The sequence below is a fragment of the Orcinus orca genome, chromosome 13 (genome assembly GCF_937001465.1).
Source record: "Orcinus orca chromosome 13, mOrcOrc1.1, whole genome shotgun sequence".
NCBI lineage: Eukaryota > Metazoa > Chordata > Mammalia > Artiodactyla > Delphinidae > Orcinus > Orcinus orca.
Window position 1 is genome coordinate 6,312,631 of NC_064571.1, and position 18,187 is coordinate 6,330,817.

The following is an 18,187-nucleotide window of genomic DNA, read 5'->3' on the forward strand; positions in this document are numbered from 1 at the left end:
TGTTGCTGATTTCTCTCCAAGGGAGGGGAGCGATGTTCGCCGTTTCCAGGCCTGGACCTTAAAACAATGCACGTGCACCCAACAAGCTGGAGCACAGACTCCTGGCAACCGTGCTTTGATGATGCAGGGTCTGGGGGAGGGGCAATGATTTTCACCATCCTGTGCCTCTCAACAGCTCAAAGAACAGAGCCGCTCCACTGATCTGGGTCATCCATGTCAGAACTGTAAGCTAGAGAGAAAAACGTATTTATTCTTCAAACCACAGTATTGTTTGGTCTCTTACCGTAAGTAATACAAGTTTCATTACCAAAATGTCTCTTTTTGTCTGGTAGTTGAGTGGGAAGGACCCTCCCCCTGTAAGAAGATACATTTTACAATGTTGTCCATCTCTTTAAGTGCCAATTGAGCATAAAATTACTGCCCTGTGGGGACTTCCCTGGTGGTCCAGTGGTTAAGACTTCACCTTCCAATGCAGGGGGTGCGGGTTCAACCTTTGATCAGGGAGCTAAGATCCCACATGCCTCACAGCCAAAAAAACAAAACATAAAACAGAAGCAATAATGTAACAAATTCAATACAGACTTTAAAAATGGTCCACATCAAAAAAAAAAATCTTAAAAAAAACAAATTACTCCCCTGTGGCTTTCCTTCCCACAAACACTCCTCACTCTTCTTCACCTGCTTCAGGTCAAGGTGAGTTTTCCCTGGGAAGGTGACAAATGGTAGCTCTTCCCTCAACCACCCCTCCTCCGAGCCTGCAGACATATGGTCTACCAGCCGGCTGCCCAGAGCCCTAGCATCTCTGCAGCTGCTGTGCAGTGAAGCCTCTTCTTCTGGACTCTGCTTTATTACAGCAACCCTCTAAGTTCCGTTTCACCAATGTCTGGAAGGCAAAGACTAAGGCTATAAATAAAATAGGTCCTACTGCCTCTTCTTCAGGGTTTCTATTGGTTGTGACTTAATCTCTTGAGGCAAATTGATGGTTTTAATATTAAACTGAAATACCAAGAGTCAACAAAGAGATCATAGAATTGAGCAAAAAAAATAAACCTTTCCAGAAGGCGTATTTTTCCAGCTCTTTGGCTGGGGTTTGTTTGGGCCAGGAAAATTTGTTTCTTTCAGGTATTGAGGTAGACAAGATAAATACCTTTATAAAGACTAAGAAAGCCAGAGAGTCTAAACATGGTTGGGGTTGTTTTTGTTGTTTTTCTTTTGTTTTTTCGGCCATGTTGCGTGGCATGCAGGATCTTAGTTCCCTGAAGTGGAAGTGCAGAACGCTAACCACTGGACCACCAGGGAATTCCCTAAACGTGTTGAATTGGAAAAGAATCTGAAACTCCAAGCAGAGGTTGGGTAGGGTCCCTGCTTAGCCTCCCCCAATTCATCCAGATCCCTCCTTGGCCCCAAATCAGGAATAGCTCTGGCATTCCTTGGCCATGATGAACTCCTGCTCCACTCTGACCTTGCACTAGGTATACCATCTCTACCTAATAAGTCAAGGGCTGAGAGGGTAGCAGTTGTAGCTTTGTAACTTCATGTGCAGCTCAACCTTGTACCCTCATCCCATCTCACTCTTTTTTTTTTTTTTTCCGGTTCAGTCTAACTTTAGTTTAAAACCATCAGTCTTTTAACAACATTCACAAACATTAACTGTCCCAGCACTAGAGGAAAACATAATGATGACAAGCTAGCCTAGATGGAGGGACCCTGGGTAGAAGGTGTGATCAAATCATAAATGGTACCGTCAATGTATGGAAGGCATGTAATAAGGTCTAAAGGGAAATATTTTATTAATTAAATCATGTATAAATAATGCCTTGATATTGCATTATGATCTGATGCTTTTAATCACTTCAAATGTATGTTAAAGTGTGACTTTTTAATTATAAAAATAAATCCTACTCAGGACATTTTAAAGGCAGCTACGATACTCTTCATAATAGATCTAAAAATCACTCTACTTAGGTGTCTAACTTATTTAGTACATTCACTGTTTGTCTTTCATCATTGACTTGAAGTTGTTTTCTTTCTTCTTATTTTAACCATATTCTCCTAAAGGCCCAAAGTTTCAAACTAAAGGACTGATGTAAACAATTTCACGTGTGGTTGGGCAACTCGTACTGTGAAGACCCAATGCCTTTAAAATATAAAGTGAGGAAAGCAATCTCACTCTTGACCTCAGCCAAGGGCTGATTCCATGTCCCTGGGAGACAGCCCATTGCGGTGAAGAACTGTAGACACTGGAGCCAGTTAAACCTGGGTTTGAATTCTTACTCCGGCATTTAGTGAAAGACCTATGGGCCAGCACCTCTATCTCACCCACCGGACCTGCGCGCAGCCCAGTGTCTCATGGAAGTGGGCTGGCTCATCTCATCTTTTGTGACAGGGTCTACAGAGGGGTCTTAAAATATTCTATTTCAGAAAATAGGCTTGAGACTTATTGCAAAGGCTTATAAAGGTGAAATAAAAACAGAATCCTAGAAGTGTGATGTCTAAGTGACATTTTAAAAGGAGGACTCTTAAATTGGATGAGAAGCTGAGAGGCTTCAAAGAAAGAAGGCTGAGTGCAGTATAGGTTCACGGCATGTATCGTCGGGGCCCCTCCATACATCCACGCCCCTCAAATATCATTTATAGAGGAGGCACCTGAGAAGGTAAAGGCCTGAGCCTCACAGTTTCTTGAGGAGTCTGGAGTTGGTATGTGGAATTTTTTTTGTTTGTTAGTTTTTTAATTTTATTGAAGTATAGTTGATTTACAATGTTATGTTAACTTCTGCCATACAGCAAAGTGATTCAGTTATACATATATGTGGGTATATATATATACATGCTTTTTCATATTCTTTTCCATCATGGAATATCACAGGATATTGAATAGAGTTCCCTGTGCTATACAGTAGGACCTTGTTGTTTATCCATCCTATATATACTAGTTTGCATCTGCTAATCCCAAACTCCCAGTCTATCCCTCCCCCACCCCCTCTCCCCCTTGGCAACCACAAGTCTTTTCTCTATGTCTGTGACCCTGTTTCTGTTTCATAGATATATTCATTTGTGTCCTATTTTAGATTCCACACATATGTGATATCATATGGTATTTGTCTTTCTCTTTCTGACTTACTTAGCTTAGTATGATAATCTCTAGGTCCATCCATGTTGCTGCAAATGACATTATTTCAGTCTTTTTCTGGCTGAGTAATATTCCATTGTGTGTATGTGTATATATATATATATATATATATATATATATATATATATATATATACCACATCTTCTTTATCCATTCATCTGTTTGTGGACATTTAGGTTGTTTCCATGTCTTGGCTATTGTAAATAGTGCTGCCATGAACATAGGGGTGTGTGTATCTTTTCAGATTAAAGTTTTGTCTGGATATATGCCCAGGAGTGGGATTGCTGGATCATATTGGAGTTGGTATACGTTAACTTAATGCTGTAACTTCGAGCCCTTGGTCAGCAATATAGAAGCACCTCCCATAGGGCAAGTCCCTTTGGTACCATTTGTGTAACAAAACTCATCTTTGAAATGTAATTAGAGCCAACACTCCCTGAGTGCTCACTAGGTACCATCATGCCAAGCCCCTCATGTGGACCATCTCCTCAGTCATCTCTAAAACGTTGTGAAGGTGCTGTTATTTTTTCATGGAAGTGACCAGCCCACCGTCCCCCAGCTAAAAAGCGGAGTCAGTATCTGAAGCCAGCCAGGCTCTCCCGGGCTTGTGCTCTCAAAGCTCGACAATAACGAGATTGTCGGAACACGATAAAACACCACCCAAACCAGCACATTTTAATCATACATACCCTATTACTTAAAAAATATACCCGATAAGAAATAAGAAATGAAAACGTTGTGTCAATGCTACTTTATTTTTTACACAACTGAATATTCTAGTGAATAGAGAGCAAGAGAATTCTCTTTAAATACTGTTCACAGAAAGAAATTTGATATTTGTTCAAAACAAATGCTCAGTTGCCTCATCTGATCCAGTCTCCCTTTGCCGCTGAATTCTGAAAAGAAAAAAGAAAAATGTACAGGTCAGATTGAATCATTATCAGGATGGAGATGAGGCCCAGGGTCACGTTATTATATAACATATTTTAAAATACCTCAATTTGGCATGTCATAAATGCCCATAATTGGTACTCATAAGGTTTGTTGCTGTAACTGATCAGGCCATTAGGTCAGTGTGAGAGCTGTGGCCTCAGGGAACATCTTTCCCAGTTTGGCCAGGGCGGCTGTGCTCCCCAGCATCTGGACAGCTCTCTCAGGCACCTTGGGCTGCCAGGGCCCCAGTCACTGTCAGTTGGTCCAGGGGCTCCAGGAGGGAGGCTGGGTTGCCTCTGAAAGACAGTGGCCTCATGTCCCTGGGACCACATCAACATGAGAAACAGTGGTGGCCCAGAGCTGCTCGTGTGCAGGGACTCGAACTGCCACAGGCCAGAAGCCAAGAAATCTCGCCAGATTTCACCTCCAGGTCTCAGAGCATCATTGAATGGAGGGAACAGCCTGGCCTGGTTCTAATCGGAAATGTTCCCACTATAGAGAACTTCTCCCCACCAAGCACGCCAGGGCGGATTTTGCCTCATCACAAGGGCCAGGTGAGAAGTCACAAAAGCTGTGGAGCTTCTGTCCTCTCACAGCCACTGCTGGAGACAACACACCTGCAAAGAGCTGGCATGAAGCAAAGGCTGCATTGTTTGGGACAGTGCCAGGCTGCAGTGGGGTCTCTGTGATGCTGAGAGCAGGAAAGGGAGGGGGCAGAGGAGCCCCTTAGGGGTTTCACATGGCCTCCCTTTCTTGGAACCATCACCCCTCTGGTTGCCTCTCACTGCCCCACGTCAGACAGATAACATTTGTTTGGAGGAGAAGAGCTGCAGTGAGGCTGACCTTGGACGATCCTACCAGGTGCTAAGGTTAAGGTTTCCTCCATTCCTTGGCTGAAAAAAAAAAGGAGAAGCTTACAGTACTGAGACCACACTGCCTGGAATCTCTTTCTTGGTTCCAGACCTTTTCTCTACGCCCTAAGGCTCTGTTCTCCTAACTGAGGCATTAGCAGCTTCCCTGGGGGCTCACCTGGGGAGCCCCAGTCTCTGCTACTCTGTGGATCCTCTGGGGCAGTGCTCCAGGACCCTTGCTGCTCCTATGGCCCTGACACTGTGCCTCACCCCACCACTCCACCCCTTAGCCTCTGTTTATGTGGCAGGACGATCCCTAAACAACGCATCACAGGACTTCTCATCCTAAAGACATCATGGAGACCCACTGTTTCTGCAAGTACTTTCCAGAAAACAACCACTAGTAGGGCATGCAGATTCAAAATGTGTACTTGGGATGTCATGGGGGTTTGGGAAAAGTATGACTGAGCCAAGTTGAACAGGTTGCTTCCTGCAGGACATGGTATTCTCTGTAAACCTCGGAGAGTGTCAGGTACAGTGTTTTCTATCGTATTTGATCTTTGCAGAGCATCTCTTAGCACCAATGACCACAGAATGCAGATGGAGGAGCGCACATGTAGTCGGATTCGCACGTTTTTCTGATGCAAACACTGAAGATCTAGGGGGTGAAACAGCTAGGGAGTGGTAGGTCTAGAACTAAAAGACCATCTGTGACTCTGTGACCTTTGCAAGAAGCTCCGAGTTCCCCGGGGAAAAGGACGCCTAGACTCCTATTTCCACTGTGATCGGGGCCGTGCGTCCCGGACCTTCAGGCTCTGGAACACGGACTCCGACTTTGGTTGGCCCGCGCGTCTGTCCATCAGCAGAACTCCCGCCTCCCGCCCCTGAGCTCCTCCCAGAGCCCTGGTGCGCGCAGCCCGTGTCCGTTGGACCCTTTCCTTTCCAAGCATCGAGTCATCCCCTAAGGAAGGGTGAGAAAGTTCCCCTAATGATTCACCAGTTCGCCATGGGGGCCTGTCTGGGCTCATTCTGCAGTAACTCCATAATTGGGGCGGTAGGAGAGAATTGGGGTGAAAAACAGAGAAGAGGAAATATGCTTTACCCTGAAAAGGAAAAATGGTCTTTCCAAGGTGGCAGTGTGATCCTGCAACATAAAAACACAAACCATTATGCAACCACGCTGTGCCGGAGGTCTTTCAAAGATGTCTATGGTAGTGGTTTTCAAGGTGTGGTCCCCAGACCCAAAACATTAACAACACTTGGGACCTTGTTAGAAATGCAAAATCTCAGGTGCCCGCTGAATCTCGGGTTGGGGCCCAGCCATCTGAATTTTAACAAGTCCCAAGTGTTTATGGTGCACGGTCAACTTGGAGAAGCACAGATGCTGCACCCCTCCCCAAGTTTGCACAACTGGCCTGTGGGCCCCTGAGGCAGAAAGCAAATCTCCAGGGGCAGATGGCCCCAGGTGACGCATCTGTAAGAACGGAGATGAAATAGTGCCGTCCAAGGGCATCGCTCCATGATTCCTTTCTGCTCCAGGACAAGCCCAGGGAAACCCAAAATTAGATGCTCAGCCTCAGAGAATTTTAGGGCATAGTGTGAGACCAGTTCTTTCCAGAAGTGATCTAAAGGGGCTGCAAGGTGGCCTGGCTTCAAGCACTCCCCCGTCCTTCTCTCTTTGAGAAGTAGATCTTTTTTGGGGGGTGGTGCTTGCTCAGGGCTTACACACCTTCTTGGTAAGATGCTCTGCAGCAGCTCCGGAATCCTGTGAAGGAATGAGGCCCAGGTTCATTTAATAGGAAACTCATCCCCGAGGCTTGCAGTGTACTGTGATCCTGCCCCTCCCTGATTCCATTCTAAGGTAGCCGGAAGTCAGATGCAAAATGCCTTTCAAGAAAACAGCTAACCGTGGAGCCAATCACAATTTTCTGTTCAGGAAGGCAAGTGTGTTTTCTTGGTTGGGTTACCCTTAGGGTCCAGGACAATGTTAAACTTGCTTGTTCTTCCCAATAGCCTCGACTTGAAGTTGGCTCCTGGTTTAGGCAGATTTTCAAGGATATGCCATTTCAGCTTCTTCAGCTCATCTTTCCTTGTGGGTCTGGCCCAATGGTTGAGGCAGACTCAACCTGGAAGTCTGACATCAGTATCCAAGCAAACTGTGGCCTGTGCTTAGAATGACCAATGGGTTTCTCAGGAAGTGAGCAATTTTTCTGGGGTCTTGGCATTTTCAGAGCTAAACCCAGGAACGGGAACGTCCTGGGCAAACTGGAATGAGTCGTTCACCCTACTTGGACTCACAGTGTACAAAAATTTGTGTTTGTTTCTTTGTTCTGCTACCACGCAACAAAACCTTGATGGACATTTTGAACAGGTTCAGCTATTATTGAAACTAGTCATTTCTAAACTTAAATTTTTTTAATTAAAATTTTTTTGGTTTTTTTAATTTAATTTTATATTAGAGTATAGTTGATTTACAATGTTGTGTTAGTTTCAGAGCTTCTTTTTTTTTTAAGAAACGAAGCCCTGCCATAAGAATAAAAGGGCAGGTGGGGCAATGGGAAGCAGAGTATATGATCAAGGCAAGTGTCCATGTCATGGGGAGGAAGAGGAAGGGGCAGGGAAAGTGAAAAAACAACACGAAAACTAAAATGAGAAAAGATGAAGAGCGCAGAGGAGGAGCCCATGGTCACGGAGCTGGACCACAGCCCCTCTCCCCCATTCCCTGCCCTGCAGCCACCGTGTGGAGCTCGTACAAGGAGAAAACACCAGTGAGCCCAAAGGGGACAACAGGCATTCACCACGGGTAAGTGAACTTCTAGTGGCATAAAAATATGGTGGAAGGAAAAAGTACGTACGCGCTGCCGAAATCTTTTCATCCTTTGGTTGGCCAGCTTAGCAGCCAGACGCATTAGAGAATTCACAGGAGGAAACTGCGGCAAAGAGGCGGTGAGGGTCAGACAGCACTGGGCCCAGGCCCAGGGCTATGTGCATTCCTGTCTGCTCACCCCCTTACAAATGGGTTTAATTTTCAGAGTAAAATCCATTTCCAAGCCTAAGCCTGAAATTTTATGATTTCAATAAAGAACCGCTTGCCTTGCTAGCACATTTCATTCCAACACATCACTCAAAAATATTCCCTTAGGGTAAAACAGACTTGTATCTGCACTAATCCCAAACATTCTGTCCTTCTAGTGTGGAGTGCATCGTCCCAGATAAGCATCTCCATGAAGATCCTCTCTGGCTCCCCAGGTGTGCTCTCCTTATCTAAGGGACGAGGTGGAAGGGCAGCATGCATAACCACCGGCCCCATTCATTTTATTCTCCTGTATGTCTCATCTGTGACTGCCCGCACACACTCAGACATACATACCCTGTCTTATCTAGTCCTGTGAATCCTCCCTGAGTATTTCAGCTCAGAGTAAACGTTAATTCGTGTCACAGACACGGAGTTTATCTTTTCCCTTCCATTTTCTTTTTTTTTTTCTTTTTTAGGCTAGAAAGAATCTTTTTTTATTAAACTATATTTGATTTACAATGTTGTGTTAATTTCTGCTGTACAGCAAAGTGACAATTATACACATATATATATTCTTTTTTTCATATTCTTTTCCACTGTGGTTTATCACAGGATATTGAAAATAGTTCCCTGTGCTCTACAGTAGGACCTTGTTGTTTATCCATTCCATTAAATGTAATAGTTTGCATCTACCAACCCCAAACTCCCACTCCATTCTTCCCCACTCCCCACACCCCGTGGCAACCACAAGTCTGTTCTCTATGTCTGTGAGTCAGCTTCTGTTTTGTAGATGGGTTCATTTGTGCCATATTTTAGACTCCACATATAAGTGATATCATATGGTATTTGTCTTTCTCTTTTCCCTTCCATTTTTAACCCTTCTCAACTTGCAGTGCCCATGGCCTGTCCTGATACTATTCCCATCCTTACCTGATCCCCAGTACTAAATCTATAATCTATACTACTCTTGTGTCTTTGCCTCAAAGGGAAAAACTTTTTGCTTGGTACTTGTTTATTTTAAGGATCTTTCTGAAGACTTGGAAAGCCTTGACTATATAAACAAGTGACTTTCTAATAGAATTTCAATCACTCTGACTGGATTGATTCTATGACCTTCCCAATATTCTCCAAATCATACCCTGCAGAAATTCACTTCAACAATCTGTTCCTGAGGGTAACTCCAATTTATAATAAGAGAGTTAGAGGCGATGCTTTTTATTCCCACAGCACATACACACTGTGACAGTGACGAAAGATGCACACCCACAGGTCACTATTGAGAATGTGGTACTTCACACTTCACAAAGCACTTTACAGAATTTAAAACACAGAAGGTAACATGGAGCAATGTAAATAGAGCTCAGTCTTTACCAGGCTTCTTGTACATCTGTTTAAGTGCATAATAAAAAGTTATTTCTTACTAATTTTTCCTTTTCTGTAATTATTCTCTAGCTTTTCAGATCTGTCAACCTCCCCCAACCCCTTCCCCAGAGAGGGAGAGAGAGAATCCCTGCAGCCCCAGGAAAAAGCACCTAAAAAGCTATTACCCAAAGTTTCTGGAAGGCCCCTGTTTTTCTACTTATCTGCATATATTAAATGGGAAAGGACAAAGGCGTGCAGAGGAGAGTGACTTTTACAGAGAGATGATTACGATAAAATACTGACCCCGGTTTTAACCGGATGCGTCGGCTTCTGAGTTCTGGAGTAATGAAATAAAAACTAAATAAGAGGAAAAAAAGGTTGATTTTAATTCTAAGCGTCACTTGCTGTAAATGTGGTAGTTGCATGCTCTTGTTACTAGGCTGGTGGTACTCACCCTTTTGTATATGTCTTGATTATCCTGGAAAGAAAATGATGAGGGTAAGTCACATGGAATTTTACTGGGGCAGGAGAAATTACACCGGGGACCTTCCTGATTTACCTGAATATTATGAAATAAATTGGCATTCTAAAAAGAAATCCATTATACAAACTTAATAAGACTATGGTTGATGCAGAATCTTGCCAAAAGGAAAGTTGCCAGCGACATCATTATTTTAAAACTTAATCTTATTTTACCTTTTCAATCTTCAGGGGAAAAACATACTCTATGATGCATTGAAGCAATACCCTAATCAGTTCCCAGATAGCCATCTAACTAAGAGGTGGGATAAAATAACGATTGCAACTTTTAATTTGCTGCTGGGTATACCCTATAATTCAGTTTTCCTAGGGTTGGTTCATATTGACCAAATTTTTTCCCTAAAAGCTTTCTACATGAATCTTCACTGTTCTTGCAGAAAGTCCAGCTTTTAATTTCTAAATCCTTGTTAGAGCACCACCCTGTTCTGTCTGCATGGATGACAGCCCAGGAAAAGCTGTACTGGCAGCATATCTTACTCAGAGAGGTACTGTGAATGATGTAAATATCTCGTTACTATTGATCTCATCTCATTTACATCTAAACATTGTTGAAACAGCTCAAACTCCAATCAAGACAGAAATGAAAGTTGTTAGTAACGTGTCTAATTTTGTTGCTGTGAGTACAACTTCCTACAAACTTCGTGGAGGGTTTCTGCAGTAACCAATACTTACATATTCTCTCTTTCTCTCTTTGTTATGTGTGTACGTGTACCCACATGAATATGGGCACACACACACACACACAGACACACAAAATAATGAACCAAAATTACTCATAGCAGAGGCTCAGTGGACATTAACTTTCTGTTTCTTTATGATCACCATTTCTAAATCAGCAGAAAGTATTTACTATTTTTACAACTTCCGGTCTCTTTGTCAGCATCTGTTCACAGAAGTGTGTGTGTGTGTGTGTGTGTGTGTGTGTGTGTGTGTGTGTGTGTTCTGGACACCTATTGGGCAAATAGTTTTGCCCAATAGGCAATATATTTTTGTTATCATGTTCATCAACTTTATACCATTACTTTTCAAGCCCCCCCACAAAATAACCAAGGAATTTGAAGATGATTTTCCAGGTGACGAACACCAACTCTCAAGAGTTCATATGCACCTTCCTTGCTTTATTTTTTTTTTTGTTTTAGAGAAAAAAATATTTTTAAAATTTTATCTATCTATCTTGGAGACTGCTTCCCCAACTAGAATATAAATTCCATGAGAGCAGGTAATTTGGTCTGCTTGGATCACTACTGTATCCCCACCTGACATGTAATTTTATGTATATATGTGATTATGTATATGATATGTATATGTGATTATGATCCTTATAAGAATGCAGATGAACTACCAATATTTTATGGTCATTTATATTTAGGAGAGTCACTCGTTATTTCCTAAAACTGTATTCTTACACACACACTTACACATACATGCAGAATTCTCCTATAGGTAGCAAAAGAGTGTGCTTATTTACAGATATCAATTATGGTATAAGCAGGTGCACTGTTATAAATAAAAGAATTACCATATGTATATTCATTGTTTTACCTTAGGTTGTCTAGAAAGAGTTGCCCAATATGCCAGCCGCTAAAAAATGAGGAAAATGAATCAAAGATAAGTACAAATTCCTTAATCAATAGAAGTAAAATTAAATCCTAAAGTTGCCTCATTTATGAACGTTGCATTATCTTCTCACACAGTGGCCATACATTTCAACACAACTCCCAAGATGACTTAAATGAAGCCACGAAAATGAAAACAGTGAGTTTCTGCTGCAGCCAAGAATCTGATCTTAACATAGTTTTAAGTGAACATTATCCACTTGATAGTTTCAAGGCTAAGGCTAAATAAAAATCTCACATTACTGAACAGTGGTGTACCTCAAGCTTCACGATATCCAAGCCATCTGGAGGATCAGCTAAAGGTCGAGGAAATCCTATTGTGAGAGATCATAAAAATCTCTGTTAGGAGAAAAGAGGTTGTAGCGTTGACTTTTTAAAAAAATATTTATTTATTTATTGGCTGCATCGGGTCTTAGTTGCAGCACATGGGCTCCTCTCTAGTTGTGGTGCGTGGGCTTAGTTGCCCTGCAGCAGGTGGGATCTTAGTTCCCCGACCAGGGATCAAACCGGCGTCCCCTGCATTGCGAGATGGATTCTTAACCACTGGACCACCAGGAAAGTCCAGCATTAACTTTTAAATCTTTACCATGAAGAGCACACAGCGATTCTATTAATACCATGTTGTTAAAAGGATTGTTAAAGAAAACACACTTCTACCTACCACTAGCAAATCTGAGATTTGTACCAAAGTTAATTTAAAATTGCATGGTTTTTTATTTACCAGGAGTTAGCAGCACAAGAGTTAGCAAGTTAGGGGAGAGGGAAAAAATTACCTAGTTAACAACTTAATTTGTATTTTTGAAATGGAGCAGAGCCCTATGGTCCTTGCCCCCTCATGTCCTCCTCCTGCCTTTCGTCTGTAGAAAAACTTTAGCCAAAAGATAAGTTTAATCCAAGAAGTGAGAAAATGCAGAAACATTCCCAAAAGACTAAATAAAAATAGTTTAGTCAGTAAGCAAAGTCAAGGACCTTTAGTTCCTTCTCAAGGGCTATAGATAATATTCTGAGCCATATCCTGTGAGCTGTCTTGTAGATACTAAAACCTCCATCAGGTGGAAGAAGTTAACTACACGCTGACCAGGCTGTAGCCATGACATAAGCTGCCACAGTTCTGAGAACTGGCCTTAAGGAAATGGGAACAACCCAACCCGAGAACTGAAGATTAACTATACTTAAAACAATCAAGATGATGCTGGTCAGACCACCACATGACCAATTTCAAGATTACCGTCAGAGCTGACTGTGCTGTTTCTGCAAGTAACCTCCTCCCTCCATCTATAAAAGCTCTTGCCCACTGATTGTCGGGGGGGGGGGGTCGTGGCTGGGGAGTCGGCCTTTGGACAGGCCTTTGTCCACCTTCCCCGCTCTATTGCCAGCACCTGACATAAAGGAAGCTTTCCTTTCCACCAACCTTGTCTCTTTATTGGCTTTTGAGTGGCGAGCAGCTGGACCCCACTTTTGGTAATATTTTGATGGAATATATAAGGACAGGATATCAAGAGATGGTGTCAGTAAGTATGTGCATCAGAGTCACTCTTGGAACTTTTAAGAAATACGGATACCTGTCTCTCTGCTTCATCAGACTCTTCAGGAATAGGGATATGGGGAAGGTTGCTACTGGTAATGCAGCTGAGTAAGTAATGCAGCTGAACCCTATACCAGTCAACTTTTATCTGACCTAGATGAAGTCTTCATCTCATTTGCATGTAACACAACACTTGGAGGAAAAGCTAATACTGCAACTGAAAGAATCAACGGGATATGTCAAAACTAAGAAGATGAAATTAAATGGGATAAATATAAGACCCTGAATTTAGATTTAAAAAATCTGAGACAGGGAATATCTGGCTCAAGAGTAGTATTTTTTTAAAAAAAATACTGAGTGATATATTGCTCCCTGCCGTCTCACTATAAGCCAAGAAAAAGCTGAGGCAATCTTGTGCTGGATTCAAAAGATAGTGTCCCAACCTTGAAAGGTAATAGTCCTACTTGAAATGATAGGATTTGTTGTGAGTTAAAGGAACTGAGCACAGTTTTCTTTGGCAAAAAGGGAAAAATTAGGAAGTGTGTGTTAACTGCCATCAACTGTTCTGAGAACCTGTCATAAGAAATATTAGTCCTGGGCTTCCCTGGTGGCGCAGCGGTTGAGAGTCCACCTGCCGATGCAGGGGATGCGGGTTCGTGTCCCGGTCCGGGAAGATCCCACATGCCGCAGAGCGGCTGGGCCCGTGAGCCATGGCCACTGAACCTGCGCGTCCGGAGCCTGTTGCTCCACAACGGGAGAGGCCACAACAGTGAGAGGCCCGTGTACCGGGAAAAAAAAAAAAAAAAGAAATATTAGTCTTATTCTGTATATCCCCAAAGGGCAGAACTAGGGCTAGTGGTTAGAAGTTGCATGTGATCAGATTTCAGCTCAGTGTAAAGAAGTTTGTGATGATTGGAGCTATTCAAAAATGAAAAGAAATTCAAACCAATCTTATAAGGAATGATAAAGAGGTTCTGTGCTAACAATACAATGATAAATACCATAGGGACCTTATCCTCAGGGAACAGAAAATTAAATCGGAAAAAGAGGGAGGTGGATATAAATATATAGACAGATAAATAAAAGGTACTAAGAAATTTCCAAAACAAGTTTCTATTGGAAACCAGGGGAGGCAGCTACTGGCTGACTTTGGCTGGTAGTGAGTTGGGTGTCACTGAAAGTAATCAACTAGGGAAATCATAAAGGCGATCCCTGCTCTCCTGAGAGTTTAAACTAGATGACCTCCACGGTTCCTTGCAATGCCTAGGCTTTGTGATTACACTACAGGACATGGCAAAACAAGCATTCTATTTCAAATATATTTTCTGTTTGAATATATTTTCAAAGATTTTCTACTCTCTGAAACCAAAATTCTAATGGAAAATTCTAAAATTTTGAAATAATCTGTGTTTCCAACTGGAGCTTCCACCACATCCTGCATCATATAGCGAGTTACCTGGAGATGGGTAACAAATTTCGACTAGGGACCCCATACCCAACTCCTGTTCCCTACAGGGAACCCCTTTTCCCTGCAAAAGCACTGGTTCTCAGAATTTGGTGAAGAGACACCCGCGTCCGGTCAGCACCTCGGACAGCGCCCAAGTCTTGGAAGACATGGGGCCTCAGCTGCGCTCCCAGGGCCTCTCCCCCCCGCCCAACCCCTCACCTTCCCCGCCAGGCCCACAGGAGAAGCTAGGAGAAGATTCCCTTTCTCTGTGCTCGCTCCCACACCGCCCTTCTCCAACTGTTCCTCAATCCTCAGTCTTTGGCACTGTAAGCTCGTCTCTGCTCTCATCTCTTCAGAATTCCAAGAGCACAAATGGCTAATACGTTGGAGTCGTCCCCCGACTCATATCCCTCACAATTTCAGCGGCACATCCTGGGACCAGCCCTGGGACAGGAGCTGTTTAAAGGCAGTTCCACAGGGGAAAGTAACCTCCTTTGGTAAAAGGCTGCGGCATCTAGCTCTGTCCATCCTCTCTGATGGAAGCCATTTCCAAAGGGTAGAAATGAGAGTAGGTGAGGGAACCAAGCTAGACTCCCTCCAGAAGTGCCCTGAAAGGTCAAGGTCTGTCCCAGTCTTCCTTAGAGCTCAGGCCAGCTGGGGTCTGTTGAAGGGGCCCCCTTACCTGAGGAGGGAATCTGTAGTAGGCAGAAGCAATAAATGGCCAAAATGGATGGGAATTGGGCAAGAAGATGCTTCATCTTCAAAGTGCGGTTTCTCTTTGCTGACCACGGATGTGTTCTGCTGGGATAGGAGTTGAGCATTTCCCGAAGTTCCACAGGCAGAGACAACACTGCGTCTGGCCAGCCCAGTGGAGAAGGTGCCTTTATTTGCAACGCCCTGAAGCCCATTGGCTGAGCACCAATCAGCTTTGCGCAGGAGGACTCGGCTTTTCTCATAAATGTCGTGCTGGGCCCTTATTTGTAGAATTATATCCTCCTGGTGTAGGCATTGTAGAGTCACCTTTTTCAACCCAGCAATAAAAATAAAAATTGGAGAGTCATAATTGTTATTCTATAGTAGTTTGAGAAACTTTTTTTTGACTCAAAAAAAGGCTTTTTTCTTTTTTAAATCAAATCACTGGATATAAATCTGTAAACTCTTGGATGATGAAGTCTTGTTTTATAAGAAGCTGTTTATTCTCCACCCTTAACAAAGGATGTTTTATAGTCTTTGGTGCACCTGAGAACAAAATTTGGAGTCCTGGATATAACATTAGAAGAAATTCAGAAGTTCAGTTAAGGTTTTTAAAAAATTAATTATGGTTAGGAATTAGACTTCTTATGGTTTCTCCAGATTCGTTTCTATGAACAAGTTAAATATTTCAAATTCAATCAGTATTCAAGAAAATATGACAGTGTTTAAAATAGTAATAACAAAATTACTCCATCTACTGAGGTCCTATTCAGCATTTCACCTAGGTTATTCCATGTAATTTTGCAGAAAACCTATAAGGAATGTATTTCTTTCCTAATTCCATCAATGGAGAAATTGAGGCTGGGAGAGATTAAGGAACTTGCGAAAGCTACCAAGCCATCAAGGATGCAGAGAAGGGATTTGGACCCAAGGTCACATCAGTAAGAATGTGGGATTTTAGTTGATATGTTAATTTTTTCTAAAAAGAGCCTCCTTAAGATTGGATATGAGATAGAAGGAAGAAGGAAAAAGAATGAAGTGAGCTGTCTTGCAAAAAGTGTAACATATACAGCATATGTGAAATAGCTTTAGGATTTTTTCCACCATGCATATCTTTAATTTTTGCCTTTAAGGATTAGGAGAATAATTTTTGGTGGAAGTTGCTCAGCATGGGCTATTTATTTATGACTTAAAATGTGGTATTTTGCCAAAAAATTTCTAATTCATAACAGAGCAGGAATTATAAACTATAGCCATAATTTTAACCTACTTCTTTGAGCCAGCAAGAAATAGAGACTTCTATTTATTACAGTATTTACCACTTTGGTTCAAGGAGAATCACCAAGGCCTTTAAACACCACAGAGAGATGATGTCTTTTGTATTAAAATACACCCACTGCCTAACAGCAAGTCTCTACTGAATGAAAGAAAAAAAGTGAATGATTGCTTTTTGAACATAAACTTTTTATGTATGTCTTATTGAATGGACCTTGTGGACACAAATGGACATTCTAGACACAAAACACACACATAATAGCAAAGATTTGTGGCAGTTCTACAAAATGTCAATCAACAAGTACTTTTTGAACATCTGGTCTGTGTCTACCAGTGAACTAGGTGCTCTATACACAAACATACGTTTTTCAAATAAACCTATAGGATAACTGACTTTATCAAATTTATTTGGTTTCCTTTGCATATTTTGCGCTCATTATTTCTCAGATATTAAGGATAAAAAAATAAATTATTTTTAATAATAATTCAGAAATGGGAAAAGGAAAAACGAAGAAAAAAATCTGCATTGATACTATTCAACAACATTGGTATAGACTGAATTGTGCTGAAACCCTGACCCCCAATGTGACTGTATTTGGAAATGGAGCTTTTTTTTTTTGCAGTACGCAGGCCTCTCACTGTTGTGGCCTCTCCCGCTGTGGAGCACAGGCTCCAGATGCGCAGGCTCAGCAGCCATGGCTCACGGGCCCAGCCGCTCTGTGGCATGTGGGATCCTCCCGGACCGGGCCACGAACCCGTGTCCCCTGCATCGGCAGGCGGACTCTCAACCACTGCGCCACCAGGGAAGCCCAGAAATAGAGCTTTTAAGCCGGTAATTCAAGTTAAATGGCATAAGGATGGGGCCCTAAGCCAACAGGACTGGTGTCTTTATAAGAAGAGGTAGAGACACCAATTCTTCCCCACTCCCCCACCCCATGCACGCACAGAGAAAAGGCCAGAAGAGGACACAGCGAGAAGGTACTGTCTGCAAACAGAGGGGAGAGGTCTCACCAGAAACAATCTTACTGGGACCTTGATCTCAGACTTCCAGAATCCAAACTAGGAGAAAAGAAATTTCTGTTGTTCAAGCCACCCAGCCTGTGGTCTTTTGTTATGACAGCCCAACCAGACTAACACAAACACAGGGATTCTTAGCTAGTTCAATACAAAAAAAAAAAGAAATACAAAGTAAAAGGTGGAAACTCTCATTGTTTAAAATGATACAATTATCTACCCCCGAAAATCCAAAGGAATCAACTGACAAATTATCAGAATGAATAAGAGTTACGAAACAGCCGGATTTAAAGAAAACTATTTTCAGGAATAATTTTCTTAGACATGAGCAAAAACAAATTGAAAAATGTTTATTAGAAAATGTAAATAGCTTAAAAAACTATGAAATATTGAGAACTAAACCAAACAATAAATATGGACTATATTAAAAAATAAAAGTACAGAACTTTACCGAAGGACATAAAAGAATATGTGAATAAATGAAAAGGTACATCATGAATCTAGACAACATTCACTGTTGTTAAAGTTTCAACTAATGGTAAATTCACCTATAAAGTCAGGATAATCCTTACTAAACTTCCAAAATGACTTTTCATAGAATTTTAAGACTGATTCTGAAATTAATTTGGGAGAGAAAATATTCTAGAATATGCAAGAAATTTCTTTAAAAAAGAATGATACTTTGTTAATGTAAAAATGTACTATAAAGCAATAGTAATTATGTTGTAGCAGTCATTTTGTTATTGATCCACCAACAGGCAAATAGGTCAATGGAAAAGAATAGA

The 18,187-nt window shown here is 42.0% G+C and overlaps 1 protein-coding gene across 1 annotated transcript; it reads right to left on the reverse strand.

Annotated features, from left to right (window-relative positions):
* Window positions 1–3,870: 3,870 nt before the first annotated feature.
* On the reverse strand, window positions 3,871–15,268 carry NMS (neuromedin S). Its single transcript, XM_004277747.1, has 10 exons — window positions 15,103–15,268; window positions 11,707–11,762; window positions 11,375–11,413; window positions 9,747–9,770; window positions 9,596–9,649; window positions 7,770–7,844; window positions 6,644–6,679; window positions 6,017–6,058; window positions 4,907–4,956; window positions 3,871–4,026 (listed from the first exon to the last, which is right to left on the reverse strand). The coding sequence occupies exons 1-9, from the start codon at window positions 15,239–15,241 to the stop codon at window positions 4,918–4,920; spliced, it is 504 nt and encodes a 167-aa protein (XP_004277795.1). The 5' UTR covers window positions 15,242–15,268; the 3' UTR covers window positions 3,871–4,026; window positions 4,907–4,917.
* Between the last annotated feature and the right edge of the window lie 2,919 nt (window positions 15,269–18,187).